The sequence below is a fragment of the Astyanax mexicanus genome, chromosome 5 (genome assembly GCF_023375975.1).
Source record: "Astyanax mexicanus isolate ESR-SI-001 chromosome 5, AstMex3_surface, whole genome shotgun sequence".
Taxonomy (NCBI): Eukaryota; Metazoa; Chordata; class Actinopteri; order Characiformes; family Acestrorhamphidae; genus Astyanax; species Astyanax mexicanus.
The window spans coordinates 32,598,240-32,624,904 of record NC_064412.1 but is presented as its reverse complement, the minus strand read 5'-3'; the positions used below and the strand labels follow the sequence as shown (position 1 = coordinate 32,624,904).

Genomic DNA, 26,665 nt, shown 5'->3' with positions numbered 1-26,665 from the left:
TTCCCCATAGGAATGAATGGGGCGAAATTTTAAACGTCCGTAGCCGCCACAATTTTTGAGATACGAAGACCAAATTTGGCGAGCTTATAGATCTTACCGAGATCTTTAAATTAATAGCAGGTTGCGAAGCGATACGACGTACGGTTTTCGTACAATTTTCGTACGAAGTTTTCCCATAGAAATGAATGGGGGGCCCAGAGTTCCATCTCGCACACGAGCAGCTCTGCGCACGGAACCCCTTCTCTCCCCTGCTCCTCCAGTACTGTGAGTGTATGGAGGAGCTGCTGTATGGAGCAGCTATCAGTCAAAAGTTTGGACACCCCGGCACCCCAGCCAGAGTTTAGCAACCACCTATTAACTGCTTAGCAACCACTCTCTCTTTCTCACTCTCTCTTTCGCTCTCTACTTCTCTAATTCTCACTCTCTTTCCCACTCTCTCTCTATTTCTATATTTCTCACTCTTTCTTTTGCTCTCTACTTCTCTACTTCTCACTCTCTCTTTTGCTCTCTACTTCTCTATTTCTAACTCTCTTTTGCTCTCTACTCCTCTATTTCTCACTCTCTTTCTCACTCTCTCTCTACGTCTCTATTTCTCACTCTATTTCTCACTCTCTCTCTACTTCTCTATCTCACTCTCTCTTTCTCACTCTCTCTACGTCTCTATTTCTCACTCTCTCTCTACTTCTCTATCTCACTCTCTCTTTCTCACTCTCTCTCTACTTCTCTAATTCTCACTCTATCTTTCCCACTCTCTCTCTACTTCTCTATTTCTCACTCTTTCTTTTGCTCTCTACTTCTCTACTTCTCACTCTCTCGTTTGCTCTCTACTTCTCTGTCTCACTCTCTCTTTTGCTCTCTACTTCTCACTCTCTCTTTTGCTCTCTACTTCTCTATTTCTCACTCTCTCTCTACGTCTCTATTTCTCACTCTCTCTCTACTTCTCTATTTCTCACTCTCTCTTTCTCACTCTTTTCTACGTCTCTATTTCTCACTCTCTCTACTTCTCTATTTCTCACTCTTTCTCACTCTCTCTCTACGTCTCTATTTCTCACTCTCTCTCTACGTCTCTATTTCTCACTCTCTCTCTCTACTTCTATATTTCTCACTCTCTCTACTTCTATATTTCTCACTCTCTTTTTCACTCTCTCTCTACGTCTCTATTTCTCTTTATTTCTCACTCTCTCTACTTCTATATTTCTCACTCTCTTTTTCACTCTCTCTCTACGTCTCTATTTCTCACTCTCTCTCTACTTCTCTATTTCTCACTCTCTCTTTCTCACTCTCTCTCTACGTCTCTATTTCTCACTCTCTCTACTTCTCTATTTCTCACTCTCTCTCTACTTCTCTATTTCTCACTCTCTCTTTCTCACTCTCTCTACTTTTCTATGTCTCTTTCTTTCTACTTTTCTATTTCTCTATTTCTCTCTTACTCTCTCTTTATTTCTCGCTCTTCTCTCTACTTCTCTTTCACTCTACTTTTCTGTCTTGCTTTCTCTTTCTATCTATCTCTCTACTACATCCTTTTTCTTTCTCTACTTCTTTATTTCTCGATCTCTCTTTTTCCCTAATTCTCTTTCTCTCGCTCAATATTTCTCTCTACTTGTCACTCTTTTTCTCACATTCTCGGGTGTTCTTTCTCTACTTCTCACGCTGATTTTCTCTCTACTTCTCTATTTCAGGCTCTCCCTTTTTCTGTACTTCTACATTTAACACTCTTTCTTTTTATCTACTACTGCCTAGGAACCAGTTAGATACACCTTAGCAACCACCTGGAAAACATTAGCAACTGCCTAGCAACCACTTAGCAACCATGTGTAATACGTTAGCAACTGCCTAGCAACCAGATAGCAACACCTTAGCAACCACCTGGAAAACGTTAGCAACTGCCTAGCAACTGCTTAGCAACCACTTTAGAAATGGTAGCAACTGCCTAGCGACCAGTTAGATACACCTAGCAACACCTTAGCAACCACCCCAGATACCATAGCAACATCTTAGCAACCACCTAGCAACACCTTAGCAACCACCCTAGACACCATAGCAACACCTTAGCAACCGCCTAGCAACACCTTAGCAACCACCTTGCAACCACCTAGCAACACCTTAGCAACCACCCTAGACACCATAGCAACACCTTAGCAACCGCCTAGCAACACCTTAGCAACCACCTAGCAACACCTTAGCAACCACCCTGGATACCATAGCAACACCTTAGCAACCACCTAGCAACACCTTAGCAACCACCTAGCAACACCCTAGCAACCACCTAGCAACACCTTAGCAACCACCCTGGATACCATAGCAACACCTTAGCAACCACCTAGCAACACCTTAGCAACCACCTAGAAACACCTTAGCAACCACCCAGGATACCATAGCAACACCTTAGCAACCACCTAGCAACACCTTAGCAACCACCCTGGATACCATAGCAACACCTTAGCAACCACCTAGCAACACCTTAGCAACCACACCATAGCATCCACCCCGGATACCATAGCAACACTTAAGCAACCGCCTAGCAACCACCTAGCAACACCTTAGCAACCACCCCGGATACCATAGCAACACCTTAGCAACCACCTAGCAACACCTTAGCAACCACCTAGAAACACCTTAGCAACCACCTAGAAACACCTTAGCAACCACCCAGGATACCATAGCAACACCTTAGCAACTGCCTAGCAACCACCTAGCAACACCTTAGCAACCACCCAGGATACCATAGCAACACCTTAGCAACCACCTAGCAACACCTTAGCAACCACCCCGGATACCATAGCAACACCTTAGCAACCACCTAGCAACACCTTAGCAACCACCCTGGATACCACAGCAACACCTTAGCAACCACCTAGCAAAACCTTAGCAACCACCTTGCAACCACCTAGCAACACCTTAGCAACCACCCTGGATACCATAGCAACACCTTAGCAACCACCTAGCAACACCTTAGCAACCACCTAGCAATACCTTAGCAACCACCCTGGATACCAAATCAACACCTTAGCAACCACCTAGCAACACCCTAGCAACCACCTAGCAACCACCTAGCAACACCTTAGCAACCACCCTGGATACCATAGCAACACCTTAGCAACCACCTAGCAACACCTTAGCAACCACACCATAGCATCCACCCCGGATACCATAGCAACACTTAAGCAACCGCCTAGCAACCACCTAGCAACACCTTAGCAACCACCCCGGATACCATAGCAACACCTTAGCAACCACCTAGCAACACCTTAGCAACCACCTAGAAACACCTTAGCAACCACCTAGAAACACCTTAGCAACCACCCAGGATACCATAGCAACACCTTAGCAACTGCCTAGCAACCACCTAGGAACACCTTAGCAACCACCCAGGATACCATAGCAACACCTTAGCAACCACCTAGCAACACCTTAGCAACCACCCCGGATACCATAGCAACACCATAGCAACCACCTAGCAACACCTTAGCAACCACCTAGCAACACCTTAGCAACCACCCTGGATACCATAGCAACCGCCTAGCAACACCCTAGCAACCACCTAGCAACACCTTAGCAACCACCCTGGATACCATAGCAACACCTTAGCAACCACCTAGCAACACCTTAGCAACCACACCATAGCATCCACCCCGGATACCATAGCAACACTTAAGCAACCGCCTAGCAACCACCTAGCAACACCTTAGCAACCACCCCGGATACCATAGCAACACCTTAGCAACCACCTAGCAACACCTTAGCAACCACCTAGAAACACCTTAGCAACCACCCAGGATACCATAGCAACACCTTAGCAACCACCTAGCAACACCTTAGCAACCACCCCGGATACCATAGCAACACCATAGCAACCACCTAGCAACACCTTAGCAACCACCTAGCAACACCTTAGCAACCACCCTGGATACCATAGCAACCGCCTAGCAACACCCTAGCAACCACCTAGCAACACCTTAGCAACCACCCTGGATACCATAGCAACACCTTAGCAACCACCTAGCAACACCTTAGCAACCAACACGGATACCATAGCAACACCTTAGCAACCACCCCGGATCCCATAGCAACACCTTAGCAACCACCTAGCAACCCTCTAGCAACCACCTAGCAACACCTTAGCAACCACCCCAGATACCATAGCAACACCTTAGCAACCACCTAGCAACACCTTAGCAACCACCCCAGATACCATAGCAACCAGTTAGCAACCACCTGGAAAATATTAGAAACTGCCTAATAACCACTTAAAAACCATTTGGAATACGTTAGGAATTGCCTAGCAACAAGTTAGCAACAGCTTAGCAACCACCTGGAATATTTTCGCAACTGCCTAGCAACCAATTAGCAAGCACTAAGCAACGATGTGGACTACATTAGCAACTGCCTAGCAACTACCTAGCAACCACTTAGCAACACTTTACTTTATAAGATAATTATAAGCTTTTCACCATGTTAGCCAAAACTTTTTGGACTTCAACATTTAGCCGAAAGTCAACAGCATAGCAACCACTCTTCACACGCTTTAGACAGAAATATCTTAGCAACCATTTTAACTATTCAACGTTATTTAACTATTTAACGTACTTTTCCAAGCCAACTTAAAGTTCGTTATCGAACTTTCCTTTTCTAGTTTTTTTTGTTCTTATTTAGGAGTTAAAGTGTTGGGGAATATGACTCCACTGCTAATCCTGTAGAGTTTTATATCAGTTCTGTCTTTTTATGGCTGTGATGTTTATCACACAACACCAGCAGAGAGCCAGTCAGCGTGTGTTCGGATGATTAATAAAATATTCATACTTGAGACATTTAGCGGGTGATTATTATGACATTATTGTGACTCAGATAGGCTAAAGCTTTTCTAAGCCAGTGCTTTGCAGAAATTACAGCTTGATTTGTTTAATGCAATAACAGCGATAACAAACTAAAGAAAACTGATTGCCTGGACTGAACTGATAGTAATGCTCCTATAACTGGTCTGGAAAAGCCACACCAAAGCAATCAGCACTACAGTTTTGAGATTTAGATGTTCTCTTATTTTATTTTATTTTTCCCGTTACACCTTAAATGCTGCAGCCCCTGCCTTATGTTGCACCATTAAAGGTGGAACGGGAAAGTTAGCTAGCTAGCTATCTACCGAGACAAACTACTTGCGATTTTTTTAATGCTTGTTATGAAAAATTTGGCTATAAAGCATTGAAACTACACATTAAACTATGGTAATATCGTGCTAATCATAACTTTTAACAAGGAAAATACTTTCATTTGTGGGTTTCTTTGGTCGCTTATTCCACCATCTTATCAGAGATTCCGTTTGAAGCCCTAACCCTTCCCCCTACCCCTCTAGCCTAACAAGAATTGTGACACCACCTCCCCCTTGGTGTGCACATGCAAAACAGAGGGGTAGGGGTAAGTGGTAGGGCCAAGGTAGGGCCAAATGGGATTGGGCCTTTGAGGCATAATGCTTATAATACAGCTCTTCGATAGTTCTATGATAGTTGTCTTTCAGACAGGTTTCAGTTACTATAGTTATTAAACATATTATGGTGGGTGCTCCAGGTTTAAATGGAAATTTTACATTGAAAGGATGTCTATGTCATGTAATTGTCCAGGTGTGGCCTATTAGATCTTAATTTGCCCTGGTTTTTGGCTGTAATTAAAAAGTGATAACAGCACTTTATCTGATGAGCTCCTGCTGCTGTTCCTCACTATATGAGAGTTTGTATGCGAGTAAAATAGAAAAACAACAACAAACAGCAATTATTTACTCAGAAAAGAGCAGCATGGAATTATGCAATCGATCTGCAGCTCGGAAAAAGTTCCTCTCATCCCCCTGATGAGCCCAGAATCAGTCTTGAGTACAGAATCATTTATTTAGCACAAGTGATAAAACTCTCTAAAACTTTGGAAACGAGGTGAAAATAAACTTCAAGAGCGGTAGCTATAGCCATTTTAAATGTATTAATACTGTAGCTTAAAGGATCATTTAAATGCACACTAAACATAATTCATTTGTTATATGTATTTATTTGTTATTGTTCTAAAAAATTATATTTATTGTTTAAAAGATTAAACCAACAGGAAGACCAGACAGTTGTCTATGACAGGTTTTTTTTTAACCTGTGGGTAAGGCCGTAAGACTAAGGGGGTGTTGAGGGTCTAGGATTGGATGTAATTGGCCAAAAACTTTATATTTATAAAGTCTACCTACTTACCTTCCTACTTCAAATTATTTTTTTAATTCAAGAATTTACTCTTTGAGTCAGCATTGCAAGATATTAATTATGACATCTCTGTATATAAATTAAACTGGGCAGATATAAAATGAGAACAGGGAACAGTGTGATTTTTCCTTTTGAAACAAGCAGGTTGTGGCATGATGTGTATGGTTTAAATTGCCTTAGGTGGAAGAAATAGTTCCAATACATTTGCACCTATAAATTAGATGGTCTGCCACAAATGCTCCCATACACACACTTCTCCTATGTGAAGAAAAAGTGAAGAAAAAGCATCTTTTCTCACTTATGACCGGGGTCACAGTCTATCAGTCTATCACAAGAGACTTGGCCATATCCTCTGGAGACCCTTATGTAAGAAGCTGTCTTTTATAACTTTTCATATTTGTGTTTGATAAAAGAAAATTCAGAAAAATGTATAATTTTTGTTCCATGTCATCATTATGTTCTGGTTTGTGTTGGTCAATCATTTAAAATCTCATTAAAATACATTTAAGTTTCTGGTTGTAAGGTGACAACATGTAAAAAATGTTTAAGGGGTATGAATACTTTTGCAAGCCACTGTATATCATCAATCAATTAATCAACCTTTATTTAAACTCATACATTAAGGATAGTCATAATTTACAATGTAGGCCAATACAAGCCAAAACACAAAATATACACTGAAATAGAAATGAACTAAAATGAATATATTATTTAAATTAATTATTAATTATTAATATAATTAATTTTTAAATAAGATGATGGTCAATAATATGCAAACTAAAATCAGGTGGTGATGGGCACATTCACTGTGTCTGCTTATGTGCATTTTGTTCTACATTTTGGAAACTGAGATGCTGGAAGCCTGGAATACAAACTAAAAGCATGCTATCTAAATGGATACAAAACTCCAGCCTGTCACTCACAGCACTGCTGCATGAGAAGGAATGAAAGCAGAGTTGGAGGCTAGTTCTGTGCCCCACATAAACACAGATGACAGCCAGCCAAATGCTGTTTTTAAAACCAGTGTAATTACCTCCTGCAGAATGTTCGTATGTGCTTTGAATGCGTAATTTGAAATACCTTCCGCTCAATCTACGTTCACTAAACCTTTCTGCCTCTGATTTCTGTTTGTAACAAGTCAAATAACAAAAGCATGCTAATTTCAGCGTGCTACTTCTTTCTTGAGTAAATTTCACTTTGGTGATTTCAGCAACTCATTGTTTTCATTAGATTGTCTAACATTGTCACTGAAGAAGCTCTTGATTGTTAAATCATTTGCAGTGAGAACAGCAAAAAATACACAGAATCTGATAGTTTAAGTTCAAATTTGAGGAACTTGGCACTTGGTTTGAGCATGTGGTATTGAAATGTGATACATATCTGATTCTTACCAATACAATTGAACAGCCAAGTCCAAAATGTATGTAACACTGACGTCAAGGGGAAGGGAAAATGGACCTAAGCAGTGAGTGAGGGTTTTAAGTAGTGAGATATAGAGGTAACACCCCTTTGGACTAATGTATTTAGTCACCTGGTGTCTATGATATGTTTTTCTTGATGTCTCCATTAAAGGAAAAAAAAAATTAAATTTAAGTTTAAAGAAAACAAGGAGACAAAATAAAGCATGTGTATATATTGTGATTCTAGCAAATATTTTTGTGTGCAAGATCATCATTTACACAGTTACTGCAAACTGGTCAGATAAATGTCAGAAATTGGTCACATAAAACAGATAAGACTAAATAAACACTGAATTTGGTGAAAAAAAATCATATTTGGGCTACTTTCACCTGCTCTAGCCTTGTGAAATGATAAATTCTGGTGGAGGGCCCTCTAGTGGCCAGGTCATCAGTGTATAAAAGCTACTAAGCAGGGCTAGGCTACGTGTTTTTTCAGGTGATTTCATAAATCAGCCAATAATATTGTATAATACCTTAACCGCCTCGCCGTATGAGAAATGATATGAGAGAAATCTGATCACAAGTGCTTACATAAGACATTTGCATTTTGCCAGGTGTGAGGAGGGCTGTGTGCTATCTAGGCTAACTGTGTCTTGCTAACTTGCTAACTGTTGGTAATTGATGCTTATTCCTGTGGTTATATATGGTTATACAGTACCAAGTTTGGACTTTGGATGTAGTAACGTAAAAGCAAACCAAAATACTCTGTAAAGCATTTAGGTGGCTTGCAGTTTCTGATGAACTTATTTTGTGCAACACAGGTAACTCTTGGTCTTCCTTTTCTGGGGCGGTCCTGATGAGAGCCAGTTTCATCGTAATGCTTTTTGATGGTCTTTGATGGCGACTGCACTTAGGGATACTTTTAAAGTTTCTAAACATGGGTCGCTGAGTGGTTTGAACCCCCGCGTATGCAGCTTTGCCATCAAGCTGCCTGCGTTCAGAGGGAGCAAAATTGGCCCTGCTCTCTCCGGGTGGGTGAGTAGATGGCGCTCTTTCCCCACATCACTCCTAGGGTAATGTCTGCAGCACAGGGCATCTGTGAGCTGATGCGCTTTTCTCCAAGCGCGCTGGCTACTCAGCAATGCTGCATCAGCAGCAGCTCGAAAAGAAGCGGTGACTGACTTCATATGTATCAGAGGAAGCATGTGTTAGTCTTCACCCTCCTGGTGTGTTGGGGCATCACTAGTGATAGGGGGAGTCCTAGTGAGTGGGTTGGGTAATTGGCCGTGTAAATTGGGGAAAAATGGGAAAAATTAGAAATAAAATTATTTGTTTTAAAAATCCTAAACATTTTAACGTATTTCAGCAGTTCTTGCTATAATTTGAATTAGAACATTATTCAAATAGTGCTATTCACTGTATACCACCAACTCTAACTCTTTACAACACAACTGATGCTCTCAACCACATTAAAAGCGCAGGGAATTCAAGTAATTAACTCTTGACAAGGCACAGCTGTTAACTGAAAGCCGTATCTAAGCAAGAGGTGCGTATTTTAAAGAATCTAAAATACATAACATGTTCTGGTCATCTAGTTCCAATGAACCTGCTAGTCAAGGCTAAAATACATTGCTATGGACAGCAGTTCAGTGGTGAACGCTGCTGTTATTTCAGTTCAGCACCACAAGTACTCGTGGTCCATCATCTGTATGATTTGTCATCTTATCAGAAGGGAGGCACGTGGCTCAGCCAGGATCTGAACCAGGTTTCCAGGTGCACTGTGCAGCTCCAGTCAGAATGACGCTAGTATCTTCATGTGCATTAGCCAGTCGATCCATTACTATCTAAGCGGCATTTCAGCCATTTGCTCTAAAGCCTGCTGTCCATTAGCATTTCTCTGACCTCTTAAGAGCTAATTTCACATTAAATGAGACAAAATGTACCGGCCGCTGTTGCCGGTTGATTCCTGTGAGAGAATGTTTACAGGCCTGCTGGCTGGCTTTGATGGGTGTGCTCGGGTCCTTTAGAGAGCACCCTACCCCCCCCCCACCCCCCCTCCCCCCATTTATTCCGGTGAGGATTGCGAGGCGGATTTGTTATTATATGTAATTACAGTGAAGCTGTCTCAGACGCCACAATAGGCAGCAAAGCGTTAGCTGCTGAACCATGCAATCAGGCAGAGCATTCAGGTGCACTAGAGTTATCATCAGCCGTTTAAGTGCGGCTTTACCACACAACTTCGGGCAACGTGTTGTGTTTTACTCTGGTGTTGTGCAGCAAGGTAATGCAATGTGTGAATGAGTGTGTGCGAAGCAAAAAGAGTCTATTCGAGTGTGCACCTAGTTAAAATGATAGCATTGCACTTATTGCAGAACCTACTGAATAGGTTTCAGTACAAATCACTGTTATTTTAAAATAGTTTAATGCACCAGTAATTGGAAATCAAATAGTCTGGAAACCAAGTTCCCTTGTAAGTGCACTGTGCAAATGTTAATGCTATTATTAACATTAATAGAGAGTTTGTCCCTTTTTCCTGCAAAAAGCAATAGTCTTTTAGACTTCTGGGAATTCTTTACCCGAGGTGTTAAAACATTGAGAAGCATTGAGCAGTCAGAGCTTCTGGATGTACACTCCAGCTCATTTAGATGGCATTCATTTGTTTTAGGCACACATCCTTCATCTTCAGCTACAGTCATATTGGTAGGATTTGATGCTCCTACCACCATGCTTCACAGATAGAATCAGGAGTTTTATGTTTGTATGCAATTTTCTTCTTTCTCCAAACATTGCATTAAAGCATTTTGTGCCAAAACAACTCTCCACTTTTGCCTCATCTGATCAGATATTTTTTTCTAATCAGAAACACTGTGTAACATTCTTGGGCAAACTTTTTTGGGTAACATTTTACAATACTGGTACATTATTTAACAGTACTTACAAAAGAATGTATCAACTAATTATTAACAATTAAGTGTAAGTTCTGTTATTTGTGACCCTTATTGTAAAGTGTCACTCTTTTTCTTGTCAAATTCTAATAGTGTAATAGTTATTATATATTGTAGAGTATCCTGTTGGTATTTGACCTGCTTTGGATTGCTCATTGTGTTTAGGTGGGTCCAACATGTGCAACCTGTGGACAAAACATTCTGGTTCCCAGATGGGCTACCATACAGGTCCTATATAGACATGTTATCTGGAATCTAATGACGATGGCTATTCCTAGAGAAAGTGCAGACCTGCATTTTCTCCAAATGTATGCTGCTGTTTCACACTAATTTGAGAAAAAAAGATAAGATATTGTGCCTTCCCTGGAAGGGCAAAGCAGCTGTGAAACTCATTACTTAAAACATCCTTTGGCAGTCATTAACAAAGATTGTTCAAGCATCTGCAGGTCACAGTGTTTATTTTAGCATATGGGTAAAATAAGGGATGGAGGGAAATGTGGAGGAGCCCATTGTGAGTCTGACTGCTCTCAAAAAAATCATATTTTTTCTCCTGAAAAAAATCACACGAGAATTGATGTGTTGTCGTTTTATTATTATTTTGGTAAGAAACACTGATTTGTAATAAAGTAGAAAAGAATATGGATGAGAAAACGAACACAGAGGTGCATAAATAACTCCAACCTTGACTTTTTCCCCACCCCATGTTTTGTGCTCCTATTGGCCGTAAAGTTGCAGACAGGCCTTGATGTTAAACCTGTACAATATTTGGGGGTCTGTGAGGCATCATCGATTACTGGGTGATCATTTGCCGATCACTAGCCGATTGCATCTTTCAACCACACATATCACCTGCTTGGCATCAGCAGCCAGAGTCTGAGAGAGGACAATTGGCCATTAACCCAGCCTTATTGTGAACCATATTTCACTTCAAACAACTCTAGGTGATGACAGAGCAGGGCTTATTGGTAAGTTCTAACAGGTTCCTGAAAAAAGCACTCTTCAAAACAGTTCAATGCACCCGAAGTGGAGTCCTGTAGGATAATTCCCTCATGACTACAGTACTTTCATGTAGTGTGTGTGTGTGTGTGTGTGTGTGTGTTTATACCTCCAAACCACATCAATGCTGTGAAAGAAAGGCAAAATTGGGTGCCATATAAATTTACAATCCCTGCAGTCACAATAACAGTGCTGGACATGCATTCCCCAACCCCCCCTTAACCCCCCAACCAATTTAGATCAGAAAGAGGACCGTTACCTTCTTCCAACCCTTCATCTCCATGGTGACATGCCAGGGCCAGCCGAGGCCTGAAAAGGCAGCGACAACAAAGGAGGGCAGGTCTCGGCGCGAGAGATTGTGTACTTCCTGTTTGTGTGTGTGGGAGATTAGGCCTGTATCACCGCTGCCTTTCATTACGGCCGCGGCCGAAAGGACACGAGCAGGGCTATCACTGCCTGGTAGGCAAGCCTGAGCTGAATAGGGTGGGGGGAGGCAGTAATGAATGATAGGGGGGCTTAGGACAGGGTTTAGGAGGCTTAGGCTTGCCAACACTTACAGATTGGTGACTGGCAGTAACTGCAGAAACTGGCTAAGGTAATTGGCTAATTGTAAAAATCCAGTCTTTCCAGGTTGAGCAGTTTTGATTAAATTACACAGATTCTTTTTTTAAAGCTATTTTTTACTCCCTCTTTTTACTTAGTGTTTCATCCATCTAGTGCCATAGTAGTGCTGTCAGTAACACCTTAACGCACAAGATTCACCTGGAAACCTCACGTGGAAAAAGCTATTTTTTAAAGCATTAATCATTTTACCCCTTTTTGGCCCCAACTTCCTGCAATAATTCACTCTTTTTACAGAACCTGTTGATGTGTTAGTGTGTTTTTAGCTATGTTAACATAGTGTTGCTACTGCTCAGAACTTTAGCACTTCACAACAGTCTAGAATGCTGCAGTGATTCACAATGGTTTAGAATGCTGTACTGATGCATGCTGGTCTGAAGTGTGAAGTTCATATTGGTCTAGAATGCTGTAGTGATTCATGCTAGTCTAGAATGTGTGATACACAGTGGTCTAGAATGCTGTAGTGATTCACACTGGTCTAGAATATTCTTCTCATTGACACTCATCTGCAATGCTGTAGTGATTTAGATTCACAATATTTTAAAAAAGGTCTTACGCTGGAGAATATTCTAGAATATTCTCCCCTGTTTACACTGATGCACAATGCTCTAGAAAGCTGTAGTGATTCACACTGTTCAAGAATGTTCTCCACTGTCTAAACTTGTCTGTAATGCTCTAGTAATTCAAAATATGCTAGAATGCTCTTTGGTAACACAGGTCAAGAATGATTGAAGTGATTGACACTGGTCTAGAATACTCTTGTGATTCATACTGGTCTAGAATGTTTAAATCACATTGGTCTAGAATGCTCTAATGAATCACACTGGTCAAGAATGCACTAGTGATTCATGCTGATTTACAGTGCTCTAGTGATTCACACTGGTCTAAAATGCTCCAGTGATTCACGCTGATCTAGAATCTTGGATTCATTGGTTTAGAATGTTCTCCCCTATTCATTGTGGTTCCTTTGGCTTGCCACTTCTATTTCTGGAGTGGTGCATGGGTCAATATTGGGTCAGTGCTCTCTGAGCTTAAGAAGCTGGAGTTTTTTAGTTATTTATTTTTTAGTTATTTATTTTTTCATGCTGGCTCAGGGTAGATGTTACATGTCTATGAGAAGTTGTCACATTGTGTTTGCTGGCTGGTGCTTTGAGCAATGCCTCATTTTCTGTTTCCCAATAGACACAAGCCACGTTCATGCGCCCCATCTCTTCACCCGTTCAAATTTCTTGCACACCTTTTCTCTTAGATTTTACACCTGAGCTATTTAGAGCTGTCTTCACACTTCCCACTTCCACTGGCCCACTGAACAAACCATTTTTCAGGTGTCGAGAGGAAGAGCATATCTAGCCGCGATCTCTTCTCAATTCCAACCATCTTCACTCCTGCGATGATGTCTGGATCCGGTATAATTTGGCAGTAGAATTGAGTGGAGCACAGCCTGATTGGTTTGGCCACCTACTTCATAATACACTGTGCTATCGGAAAACTGCTTGACACCAAAATCCCTTTTCTTGTTAACCCCATAATCCCTAAAGGCCCATACCTGCACCTAATTTCCTCATCTCTGCATTTCTTTCATATTAGATAGTGAGTCATACATAATCACAGATCTTTAGATTACTGAGTAAGAGCCTAAGGTTGGGGTGTTAATCGGGTCTGGAAATGCATCAGATCCAGATGCAGGTAGTATCGTATAATCTGGGAGGAAGGTTGGAAACACGTATGTGGGTGAAGATGTGTTTAAGCTTATCTTTTGTGGAAGCCATTGGCATTCACCTTAGCTGCTGAAAGCAATTCAACAGCATTCAGAATGAAGAATGAACATCTCTTACCTGGAGGGGAAAGTTAATTCCATCTCAGAGGGAAATGGAAGGCTTCAGAAATTTCACAGCCCTTTTGTAGAGAAGCAGGTGCTATAAAGGTGCTATAGCTGGGCAAACTTCGTATTTGATGCTTGCGAGGATTCTTTAAGCGATGCCCTTGAGGAACAACCTTTGGTATAAAAAATCCTGCTTATAGTAGATGTATGTTACTGTGGAGAACATTGAAAGATAATATATGTATGTAAGTGATTACAATATTAGGATGAATAGAAATGTTTATTGGGGAAAACTGTATGTCTGAAGGGAGGCTCTAGTGCCATGTTGTCCAAGAGTGAGGCATAATGGGTTCCATATCAGGAATCCTTCAGCACATTTGCCCACAGATTGCAGGTTGCAGCATGATCTAAAGGTCCTGCACATTCGTAGCTTGCTGAAACTGGCATCCCAGCTAGTCCCATAAATGATCAACTGTGCGATAAATCTGCCAATCTGTTGCATTGTCCTGCTGAAAAATGCCAATTGGAAGCCCTGCCATAAAAGACAACACATTTGACTACAGGACAATTTGCACATACAGTATCTCTGAGCTGTTGGTGTCCCTTGTATCGCTATATGGGGTAATTGACTTTCGTGTACAATGGTTCCTCAGCAGGGTAAGTGTTACTACCCCATTTTGTGGTAAGATTTAGTGTCTTTAAAGTGCCTAATTAATTTTCATAAGGTTATCCAGTGTATGATACCCACAGTATCATTCTATTCTAAGTTTGACTCCAGAATCTAGATTGATTTCCTGTAATTATAGTTTATGGGCCAGAGTTTTGACTTCTGCTGATAGGGAAGTATCCTCAGAGTATATATCTTTATTACGTTTTGCTAAAAGAACAGTGGGAAGCTCCTCACTCCAGATCAAACCTGCAGAGCGATGACAGCTCAATCCTGTCTACCTGTCCAGCAATTAACATACTGAAATATAGGCTCTCAAGGGTTCCAATCTAACAACGTTTGCTTGAAATCCATCTTCTTATACCAAGATAGAGAGCCTGTCAGCTTATAGTGTCGATCAGTACAATCCTATTACAGAAGCTGCTCAGGCATAGAAGCAGTGATTCTGTTATACAGTATATTGTTCTTCAAAGGTCAGGATCCCACAAGACCACCACAGAGCAGCTTTCATTTGGAAAGGGGGTCCTTGTTCTCAGCACTGTAGTGACACTGACATGGTGGTGGTGTGTTTTATTATGGTATGAATGGATCAAACACAGCAGTGCTGCTGGAGTTTTTAAACACATTAGTGTCAGTGCCAAACTTAAATAATGTTCCGGGAAGGATCTGAAAACGTGTTACCTAATAATTGTTCACATCACAATGTTATAAGATTGTAAAATTAATGAATACATTTAGTTTTACTTATGTAGCACTTTTCTAGAAACGTTTTAAAATCACGTATTACACAGACCCATTTACACTCAGCATCATCCACACACACACACACCAGTGAGAAGCGACAGCCAATCGCACACAGCATACTCTCAACCGGAAACAACTGTCCACCTGGAGAACTGCGTCAGGCACTAAAGAGCTGACCCAATTTATAGTGCCAATCCATATCTGGGTAAAGAGTCATGCACAAACACACACAATGACAATTTATAGTAGCATATTTTTTGCACTATAAGGCACACATAAAATCCTTTCCTGTAGTCTGCTGCTAACCCGGCTAGTACTGCTGGAGCAGCATTAGCATTACCCACTAACCACGCTAAGCACTAACTCTTTAGCCATTCAGAAGTGAGTATTATTGGCCTGTAGCCTACTGCTAATCCCGGCTAGCATTGCTGGAGCTCTTTCTTCGTTCAAAGGTGAGTATATGGGACAGTAGCCTGTGTGGTAAAACAAGCTACGTGGGACAAACTGCCCTGCCTTACTGCTAGCAGTTAGCTGCTAATGCTAATGCTAAGCTTACTATAAATAAAGGGAAGCGCGTTCTCACCCTAATAAACAGTTTTCAGGAGAGAATTATGTGTAGATTAACATCCAGTGCTTGTTTGACTTTAAAAGACAGTATTTTTTTTATTAATTTGATTTACTTAGCTTAGCTTTACTTAACTTACTTAGCTGCCCCCCCACCACCACCCAGCGACAAGACCTGCTTAATTAGAAGTTCCTTACTAGTGTTACTTAATGCTACCATTGTACCAACACAACACACACTAACACCTCATACACCACCACCATGCCAATCAGTGTCATTTCAGTGCTGAGAACAATGACCCACCACCCAAATAATAGCTGCTATCGTGGTGGTCTCTCTTGTGGTGCCCTGCCCATTGAAGAACAAGGTGAACAGAGGATATTACAATATACAGAGACACAGATACCGGACTACAGTATGTAATGTTGGACATACAAAGTGCTCCTATATGATCAGTGAAGCAGAAAAAAATGGATAATGTGTGTAGAAACAATAAGGTGGTCATAATATTGTGGCTTGATGAAGAAGTTTCACCATATTGGCTCCTTAGAAGCAGCCTAGCTACTGCCAGGAAGTGTAAACCTCCAAATCTGCCCAAACACTCTGCATTTTCTTTAAGAAATGTTGTTTTCCAGCTTCATATTGAAGACTTATGTGGAATAATAATGAATGCAGCACATGTAAACCCTCTCATAAAACTGCATTACAATGCTAAAGCCTTTCCACTTAAGTCTTTCAGCTCCAATGGAATGCGATGCCTCTGAAAAAGCCATGAATTAACTCAAGTAGAATACAGTCATACCACAGACTCTTACAGCAGGAGCAGGTTCATTCAGTCAAATGAATTGCAACTCAGTGGTGCCTTTGAATGGATTTGATTGTAAAGGTCTGTTAGACATTTTTAAATAAAAATCTGCAGGCTTTATACAAGAGCATTAGATTGTATTACAAGGCTAGAGAAGAGTTTCTGAAAAACAGCATCCTTCTATATCTTCAAGAATACTAATAAAAGAATACTACTAACAAGGATACATGTAGATTCGGTGACTTCGAAGAATATCAATATCACAGACATGGCGAAAAGCACAGTCCGAAATCATTAAAAACTAAGACTCTGTATGCCGGGCAAACCAATATAATACTCAGCGACACCTGAGTAACAGCACAGGGTATTTATAGTGTGTGATCCAGGTTGGAACAATTAGAATTATGGTGACCTTTACCGGAATTGTTTCACGTGAAGCATGTGAAGCAGTGAATTCAGAGTCTGGTGCATGTTGGTGATTGGAGACCATGACATACAGTAGAGTTTACTGCCAATGACAGATACAGGGGGGACAGAGGCTTCCATATGGATAAGTGTGATGTTACCAGAACATCGGTTGCAGCATTGTAACACAAAGCCTGCACAAGGTGGTGTTTATATACATGATTTATTATTTTTTTGTATGTTCTATTTTTGTATTAGGGCCATGACCCAGGACAACATGACTTGCACAACCTTTAAAACTAACATATCTCTAACACCTAGAAAATATAAGTCATTATTCTGGACAGACTGAAAGCTAAAGTTTAAACATTAGAGAAATGTCTACGCTAAATTTTATATAGATCTGCAAAAAAAAAAAATGTTTTCATCTCATCATGATGGGTTACTAAGTGTAGACTGATGGGAAATAAAACTTAACACACATAATAAAAGGTGAAAAAAAGTGAAAGGGTCTAAAGTATGGATGTCAACGATAAAGCATAAACACACAATTAATTTGGATTCAGTAAGGCGTTATTATTTTTTTAATGCAATTAATTAGGCCACCAATTTGACCTCAACTTTTGCTGTTATCTGCCCTGTCCTCTCCTAGTCCGTGGATTTTTTTTTTCAGGAGCATTCGCTTGAGGTGAAAACGTGATCTGGTCTCGTAACACAAAATCTTCTCACAATATTTACTTTTTTGTTCCCATGCCAGACAGCTCTGACCAATCAGAGGAGACAATGTGCTCATGTTTATATTGACGAGCATTTTGTTGCGTTTAGGTTTGTGCCTGTGTGAAACCAAACCAAACAGAGGGAGAAAACGCTCTAAATAAACAAACAAATCAACTGATCCAGACCATAGAAACCAACTACAGGTGTGAAAACGCCCTTTTATAATCAACAAATTAAGTTATAATTTAGAAATCCTTACAACCAGGCTGAGATGTTTACAATAAAGTAAAAAGGTTACCTCTATCCAATTTGTCATGCATTCTTTATTCCAGCAAACGAAGTTGGTTTTATCTTCTCTCAAATATACAAGTATATACTAGTATTTTATTTGACACCACTAATATAATTATAGTTGCGTTTTACATTTCTTACATTGATTCTTTTATTTACATTTAAATATTCACTATAAAAACCTCTGCGTCTTAAGAACAAGTGCAATTAATCGCTGTTAACAACAGAATATTGTTGTGATTAATCTGATGACTTTTTTTAACAATTGACACCTAAAGACAGTCTAAAATTTTATTGTATGTATTGTGTGTGTGCTTTATTTAGCGATGTCTTTCTGTTGCTCATGGAATAAACAAAGATTTGTTTTAATATCTTTTTTTAAATAAATCACATCAGCGGCTGTTCACTGTGGCTTTCACAGCATGGTGAAGGCGAGAAAAAAAATTGAGAGAGAGAGAGAGAGATAGAAATGTAAATGAAACACAGACTATAGTCTCCTAAACATCATTTTTTGGCACCTTTATGAACCTGGAGTACAACATATCTGGCACGGTTTTGTTGGGATGGCTTTTTTTGTCTGATTGGTTAGAGAGTCCGAGAGCTCACCTGCGGGCACAGGTTCCGGTCTGGGTCGAGCTAAAATGCTAATTGCATTGTTATGCTACTTCACTTTGCATATTACCGAGGCACAAAGGCTGTGTCGAAATTTTAAGTGGCATCACACTTAAACCAGCCTGCGGTCACTGTCTTAACGAATATAGCATACTCTGTGGGGCATCTACTTAAACCCACTTGGAAGGCAATTGAGTATCAGGACAAACGTGAGGTTGTTTCTTAGAATATGTAATCAGCAAAAGCTTAGGTACACATACACTCAATGAGAAAAAGCTTTGAGACATTTGGTTTTTCAATGTTCTTGGTTTCATCTAATATCAAGTGTATTAAAGAGAGTTTATCCTGCTTTGCCTGGTGTAGCACAATAATCTGTGTGGGTTGTAACCTCTGAACCTGTTCACTGCAATACTTTCAGTCCCATTTCCACACCCCTGTTTGGCAGGTAGAGAACACAACAGCACGCAAACAGTGCACTGCGTCCTAACAATGTTTCTCATTAACTGGTAATCACTGAGCTTCAGTAAGTTTTGCTAAACATAGCTAGGTAATTTTTAATCTCCATTAGCGTAGTAGGAACGGGCATTGTAAGACATTTCACTATTCAAGTGCACAGTTGGGTTATCCAGGCAGCTAGTATTTGAGATAGATAGATAGATAGATAGATAGATAGATAGATAGATAGATAGATAGATAGATAGATAGATAGATAGATAGATAGATAGATAGATAGATAGATGACTTGAATGCTATAATTTTTTTAATAAAATTGATATCAGTCACAACAGCTGTTGTGACAGCTGATCAGCTGCATCAATCTGGCAACCCACAGAAGCTTCACATCTGGGGAGGAGTGGGGGATGCTGACAGATCTCAGCTCTCTCTCCAGTGTCTGGAAATTGGACTGGAAATTGCAGCTATTCCGCACTCTGGTTTACATTTAATACTGAATGTTCCTTTAACAATGTACTCTATATATTTTTTTATTATTTAATTTTTTTCCCATTTTTCCCTAATTTACAAGGCCAATTACTCAACCCACTTATTATGACTCCCCCTATCACTAGTGATGCCCCAGGAGGGAGAAGACTAGCACATGCTTCCTCTGATACATGTGAAGTCAGCCACCGCTTCTTTTCAAGCTGCTGCTGATGCAGCATTGCTGAGTAGCATCACGGCACGCTCTGAGGAAAGTGCAGTGACTCGGTTCCGATACATCAGCTCACAGTCGCCATGTGCTGCAGACAACACCCTTTGGAGTGATGAGGGGAGAGAGCGCCATCTACCCACCCAGGGAGAGCTAGGCCAGTTGTGCTCTCTCAGGGCTCTGGTAGCTGATGGCAAGCTACATGAACAGGATTTGAACTGGCGATCTCCTTATTACAGTGGCAGTCCTTAGCCCGCTGGACCACTCGGAGCCCCAGTATACTCAATTTTAATAAATAATAAATAAGTATAGGATTGAAGGTGTTTCTTTATGAAGCTCATGAAAGTGATTCTGTAAAGAACCTTCTCTTGATGCTTTAAAAAAGGGCCAAATAATGCTTTCTGAAGACTTAATTTTTAATGTGGTCTTCAGGAACACCTGCTGTCTTGCTGTGGAGTAGTGCTAAATAAGAAGCCATTTCATACACTTAGGCTTATGTATGTGTTTTTTTTTTACCACCAGTGCTAATAGACCAGTTTGTTCCTTGTGCCACGCAACCACTCTGCCTCTCCCTTGCTCTCGGCGCCTCTAATAGAAAGCCAATTAGCCAGCATTAGCATGGTGGCGGAGAAAGGGTGCAGAGCGTGGGCGCCAGTGTCACGAAGGGGTACCTAACAGCACCAGCACAGCCGCTGCGAGATCGGCGAGCCTCGTCACACGCCATTATTTATCCTTCCCGCTCATTTCCTGCACCGCCGGGGTCCAGGCGCTCTGTAATCTCGCAGAGTTTTCTCTCAGAAATGATTCGCTGATGCTCTCCCGGGCCTGTATATGTTTTCTGTCTGTCTCAGTAATTAATAGAGCAGGTTTTAGTGCACAACTTGTACTTTGGCTTGAGGCTTCAAAAACAGTTCCTTCTCATGAGCCTCCTGGTGGAAGTTTTATCCTTTTGTTGTTACAACCAGAAGTGTGGACTCGAGTACCAGATCTTACGACTTGCGACCTTACCTTCACTGAGTTGAACTTGAAGGAGAAATCCAATGTGAAATGGACTTGGGTTGTAGTGAAACATGATAGCGAGTAGGAACATTTGTTGAACAGCCCACCTCCATTCCTAAATTTCCTCCAGGATAAATAAAGTATCTATCTATCATCTATCTCCATTTACCCACAGCATTATAGCAAAAAACAGCGTTGTTAGCTGATGCTGCCAACAGGCTTACAATGCTAGTGATAGGGACATCATGTTGCCCATGCAACATTTTGCAATATTTTTTTTTTTTTACAATTTTAAAACCATTTACAAGCTCAAAGTAGCTCCACACTTGATTGATAGAATTCTGAGGGCCCTAGCATTTAAAAAATTTAGGCACTGAGGTCTTTGAAAATGCACAGGTAGCTTATTGCAGTTTTTCTCCGTCCGAATGACAAGATACAGTTACATATATATACATACATATATGAAAACATATCAGATGTATGTTTCTAAAACCACAACAATTGTCAGATCACAGATTGTTTATAGCATATAGGAACACTTTAGTTAGTCATCAATTCAGGAGATATTTATCAGACAAAATCTAATACAAATATATCAAATCTGCATTACAGGCTCTGACGTATGCAGTGGACTAAAGGCTATCTGTTCTAATGGGTAAACCAGGTCAGCAGAGTATCGTATAGTATATTGTAATCTGCGTAAAAGAAACAATTAATAATTTTGAAATCAGCAGACAGTTGTACAGAATAATTTGCTGTTTGTATAAAATAAATGAGAAGTGACTAGACGATTCACAGACTGGTTTTAAGAACTTCAGTTTTCATGTGTGAAATGCTCCAAAGTATTAGGATTAGTAAACAGATTGCAGAATTAATTCCGTAAAAATGCATGAATATTATGGAGATATTTTCAGCAACAGCTGGAATGCCTGCATTCCCAATGAATTAATTTTGCAGTCTGTGTCATCTCTGTACTAATAATCAAACTGGCACAGTAATGCATATGTTCTGGGAATGCCCCATTATTTATAAGCTCTGGTGTAAGATAGCTTCAGTGCTAACAGATTTAGACCTTCCCATTTTTTTCTTTTCCAACGGTCTTTCTTCCTAACGATGACTCCAAACTACAGCATCTTTCTCACCGCAGACTTTTTCTTGATGCTTTAGCAGCAAAAAAAAAAGACAAATTTTCAAGCTTGGTTTAATCCTGTTCTTGCATTATGTAATGCCTAAATGTGGAATGTACTATATTTTGCTATTTAAAAAAATACTGTGCTAGATTTTAGGGTGCATCTTATTAGGAATCTTGTGTAATGTATAATTTTGCTCCCCTTCTCTGTTTATTCTTCTATCGCTGTAATTAAATTTTACGAAAACTATTATCTTATAAGTTCAGCCTTAAGTCACAGGTCATATATTATTAATTTTATGGTATGGTTTGGTTTTAATTTACTGTAATAGTTAAAAACATACTTCCTGGTTCTTGAGAAACAATGCTCAATGTCTCTGCTAGCTAGCTAACTTAACAATGTAATGATAAACAATAGCTAATGTAAACAATGCTCTATCCTTCCTTTCCTGCCCTCTATTAAATGAATGGTATTAAAGAACAGTGGCACCATTTAAAACACATAGCAGCTCAGTCATATAGTGTCAGACCAGACAACTGATCTCATTTTGTATGTAATTTATTGTTGTTTCATTAAATAATATATATCATATAATAATTGGTGATAAACATTAAATAACATTGCATTTGGTTGCTTGACCAGGACTTGAAGTTTAATACTTGAGACTTACTTGGAACTAAATTACCTGTTTCCACCTCTGTTTACAACTAATAGACATTTCTTATTTTCTCATTTTTAGGTGACATGGAGAGTTGCTAGAGACCACTGTGGCAAGATGGAGACACCAATTACAGAGCCAGGGTTTGGACTCAAATCCCAGCAACACTTAAACTCCTGGAGTAACACTTCGGTTCTCCCTGCCAACCCAGTGTTTCCCTTCCCCTCTCATCCCCAAAATGAAGAGCTCCTCTTCAATGGATCCCTGCAGAACTGGACAGATATCAATGATGCCGGTTTTGTGACTAGCGTTGCTGGAATCCTTATACCTCTTATCTACATAATCGTCTGTGTGATTGGTTTAGGTGGGAACACCCTTGTCATCCACATCGTTCTGAGATACTCTCAAACCCAGTCTGTCACGAACATCTACATTCTGAATCTGGCTATAGCTGATGAGCTTTTCATGCTGGGGCTTCCCTTCCTGGCAGTCCAGAATGCTCTTCTTTCCTGGCCGTTTGGCTCATTAATGTGTCGCCTGGTCATGACAGTAGATGCCATCAATCAGTTTACCAGCATCTTCTGCCTGACTGTGATGAGCATCGATCGCTACTTGGCTGTAGTGCATCCCCTCCGGTCCTCTAGTTGGCGACGTCCTCGAGTGGCCAAAGCAGTGAATGCCACAGTGTGGGCGGTTTCCTTTGTGGTGGTTCTGCCAGTGGTGGTGTTTGCTGATGTCTTGCAGGATGATGGAAACTGCAGCATTGTTTGGCCAGAGCCTGCAGAGGTTTGGAAAGCTTCATTCATCGTTTACACTGCGACAGTCGGATTCTTTGGCCCCCTGCTTGTCATCTGCATGTGCTACCTGCTTATCGTGGTCAAAGTGCGCAACTCTGGACGCAGAGTCCGTGCCACATCCATCCGGCGGCGCAAATCAGAGCGGAAAATCACACGAATGGTGGTGATCGTGGTAGCCGTGTTTGTGTTCTGTTGGTTGCCATTCTACGTCCTTAATATCGTTAACTTGCTAGTGGTGCTCCCTGGTGAGTTCCGTGGCCTGTACTACTTTGTGGTTGTTCTATCATATGCCAACAGCTGTGCCAACCCCATTCTCTATGGGTTCCTCTCTGACAACTTCAAGCGTGGGTTTCGGAAAGCTCTATGCCGCTCGACTCGGCGAGTGGACAGTCAGGACCTTCAGCAAGGAACCATGGGGAATCACACCCTCCCACTTGAGGAGGTCAAGAAAGATCTAGAGCCCAGAGAGTGCCTGAGAGAAACCTGCTCAGAGATACAGCCAGAAAGAGAGGGGGAAGGAGAAGAAGAAGATGAGGAGGAAGAGGGAGTGGAGATGGGCTACATGGAAAGTGCCACTCAGATGACGGAAATCTGCAAGTCGGTACAGAACGGCTGCAGGAATGGACACACGGAGGGAGCCAGGGCCCGGTTCTCACACACATCTGAGGGCAAAGCAGCAGGCCCCATTAATGGAACCAGGACTGGGGGGAATGGAGGCTATATCAGTCCAACTTTTGGACCTGTTGCTTCTCTCAGTGGTGCCCACAAGGGAAACTGCAAGCGGCTGTCAGATGACACATCAGAGACTGTCCTGGAAATCAGCTACTTGTGAGCAAAGGAAATGCATTAAAAGATGATGAAGTGACTATTTTACTCCTCTTTTTCCTCAAAATCCAGCAGAAGTGGAGTGCTATAGGCAACCTTTTCAGGGGACAAATCATCAGCAAGTGTCTTGTGTTTTTAAATGAGCCTGTCCAATGAAAAAGCATTTATCAACCTTTCTCTTTATTAAAAGTAATTTTATTATTTTTAGTGCCTTCATGAATTTAAGTCTTAATGATGGGTTGATGCACATATTTGCAGTGCTGATCAGATTCTGATACACAAGTGCCATTACCAATGCACATTCTGATAGAAGAGCACTTTTGTGTAAATATTGTTTAAATTGTTTTATTATTTTTACATCACAACACTGAAACTGACAACACAGCACATTCTATTAGGAGGGCAAAATATACACAAATACAATGCATTTTTTTATGCCTTTTAAAACAATTTATTTATGACATCTTGTCCCTGGACTCATTGTATATAAATAAAAATAAATATTAAGTCATTAGGATTAGATCCTAATGCATTAGGATCTTGTTTCTATCCTTTAATAAGTCGTGGCCACTCATTAGTATCTTATTTCCATGCTTTAATAAGTCATGGCCATGCATTATGATCTGGTTTCCATGCTTTAGTAAGTCGCTTTATTAATTCTAATGCATGGCCATGGCTTATTGAAGCACATAAACAAGATTGAACAGCGTGGCCATAACTTATTAAGACATGGTACTGAGATCCTAATGCATTTGACCCAATTTATTAAGGACATGCATTAGTATCTTATTTCTATGCTTTAATAAGTTCTGGCAACGGCTTATTGAAACATGGAAATGATATTCTACAGTGCAAAAGACTAGATCCTAATGTGTGGTCCTAACTTGTTAAGGCCACGCATTAGGATCTTATTTCCATGCTTTAATAAGTCGTGGCCAATCATTAGGATCTTGTTCCCATGCTTTAGTAAGTCGCTTTATTAATTGTAATGCATGGCCATGGCTTATTGAAGCACATAAACAAGATCGGACAGCGTGGCCTTGACTTATTAAGACATGGGAACGAGATCCAAATGCATGGACCCATGGTCAATCCGGTTTCCAATACATTTGTTGACACCAATATTAGACCTGACATCAGTTTTTAATTGGATCAACCTAAACTCTAATAAAGATTTTTTTTATTTATTATTATTATTTTTTTAAGAATAGAAATGGTTGATATATGGTTATTCACAGGGCTCAAATATCAAACAAACTTTTAGAAACTGTAATATACTGTATATATATACATAAACATCTTTATTCAGAAACTATGAAACAATGAAATTACAGCAGAGAGTTTATTTCTGCAGTGAGAATAAGAGCCTGAGAAGAAAAGAGTAATTGTGAAAAACTTTTTTTTCTTTTGTAAGTTTTATGGCATATACAACTGGTATTAGCAGGTGATAAAGCGATTTCTCCAGACTAGAATATGTTTATATTGCTGGGTCTGTAATGCTCTAAGCAGTGTATAGAATCCTGTAAAGAATATTTGTACGTGCATTTACATGAGATACTGTAATAATTCACATAGATTTGGTTGAATGCAAAGCTAAAATGCTATGGTGTGTGTGTTTTTTTATGTTATGTTGTACTAATGTGTAGCACAATGTGTAATGAAGAGCATATTATGTTATATCTTGATGTTTCAACATGATTAAAGCTGCTCAGCAGAGCCTTGTTCGATTATTTATGTTAGAGAGAGATGAGTTATTTTGTAGCAAATGTTGGTTGCTAGGTTGGACAAGCTTTTGCAGAACGGGGTACAAATATCATTCAGTATAACAAAAAATTGGTGGTGTCAATGAAGCTTGGACACAGAAGCCTTAATGTGCAGCTCTCACCTCAAACAGCTTTAACAGATAAACGGGGGATTATTCAGGTAGGAGAAAAGACACGGAAAATTTATGTTTGACAGGAGCAGCAGCTGTGTGTGTGTGATTGTGTCTATGTGTGTAAAGCTCTGGAAAAATTTTAAAGACCACTTTAGTTTCTGAATAAGTTTCTCTGATTTTGCTATTTATAAGTATATGTTTGAGTAAAAGGAACATCATTTTTTATTCTATACACTACAGACATTTCTCCTAAATTCCAAATAAAAATATTGACATTTATAGCATTTATTTGCAAAAAATAAGAAATAATATAAAGAAATAATGTACAAATGATGTAAAGAAAACAAGTTCATGTATTTACAAAGTTTAAAAGTTTCAATATTTTAAGTTTCAATATTTGGTAGAATAACCCTGCTTTT

The 26,665-nt window shown here is 40.2% G+C and overlaps 1 protein-coding gene across 1 annotated transcript in view; it reads left to right on the top strand.

Moving 5' to 3' along the window:
* The window catches only part of si:zfos-169g10.2 (somatostatin receptor type 5), a 44,041-nt gene extending 17,955 nt beyond the window's left edge, over positions 1-26,086 (top strand). Inside the window, exon 2 of the mRNA XM_007231221.4 lies at positions 22,830-26,086. Within this exon, the coding sequence (XP_007231283.2) occupies positions 22,866-24,377 (1,512 nt within the window). The 5' untranslated portion in view covers positions 22,830-22,865 and the 3' untranslated portion in view covers positions 24,378-26,086. The remainder of the gene's footprint in view (positions 1-22,829) is intronic.
* Positions 26,087-26,665: the final 579 nt, after the last annotated feature.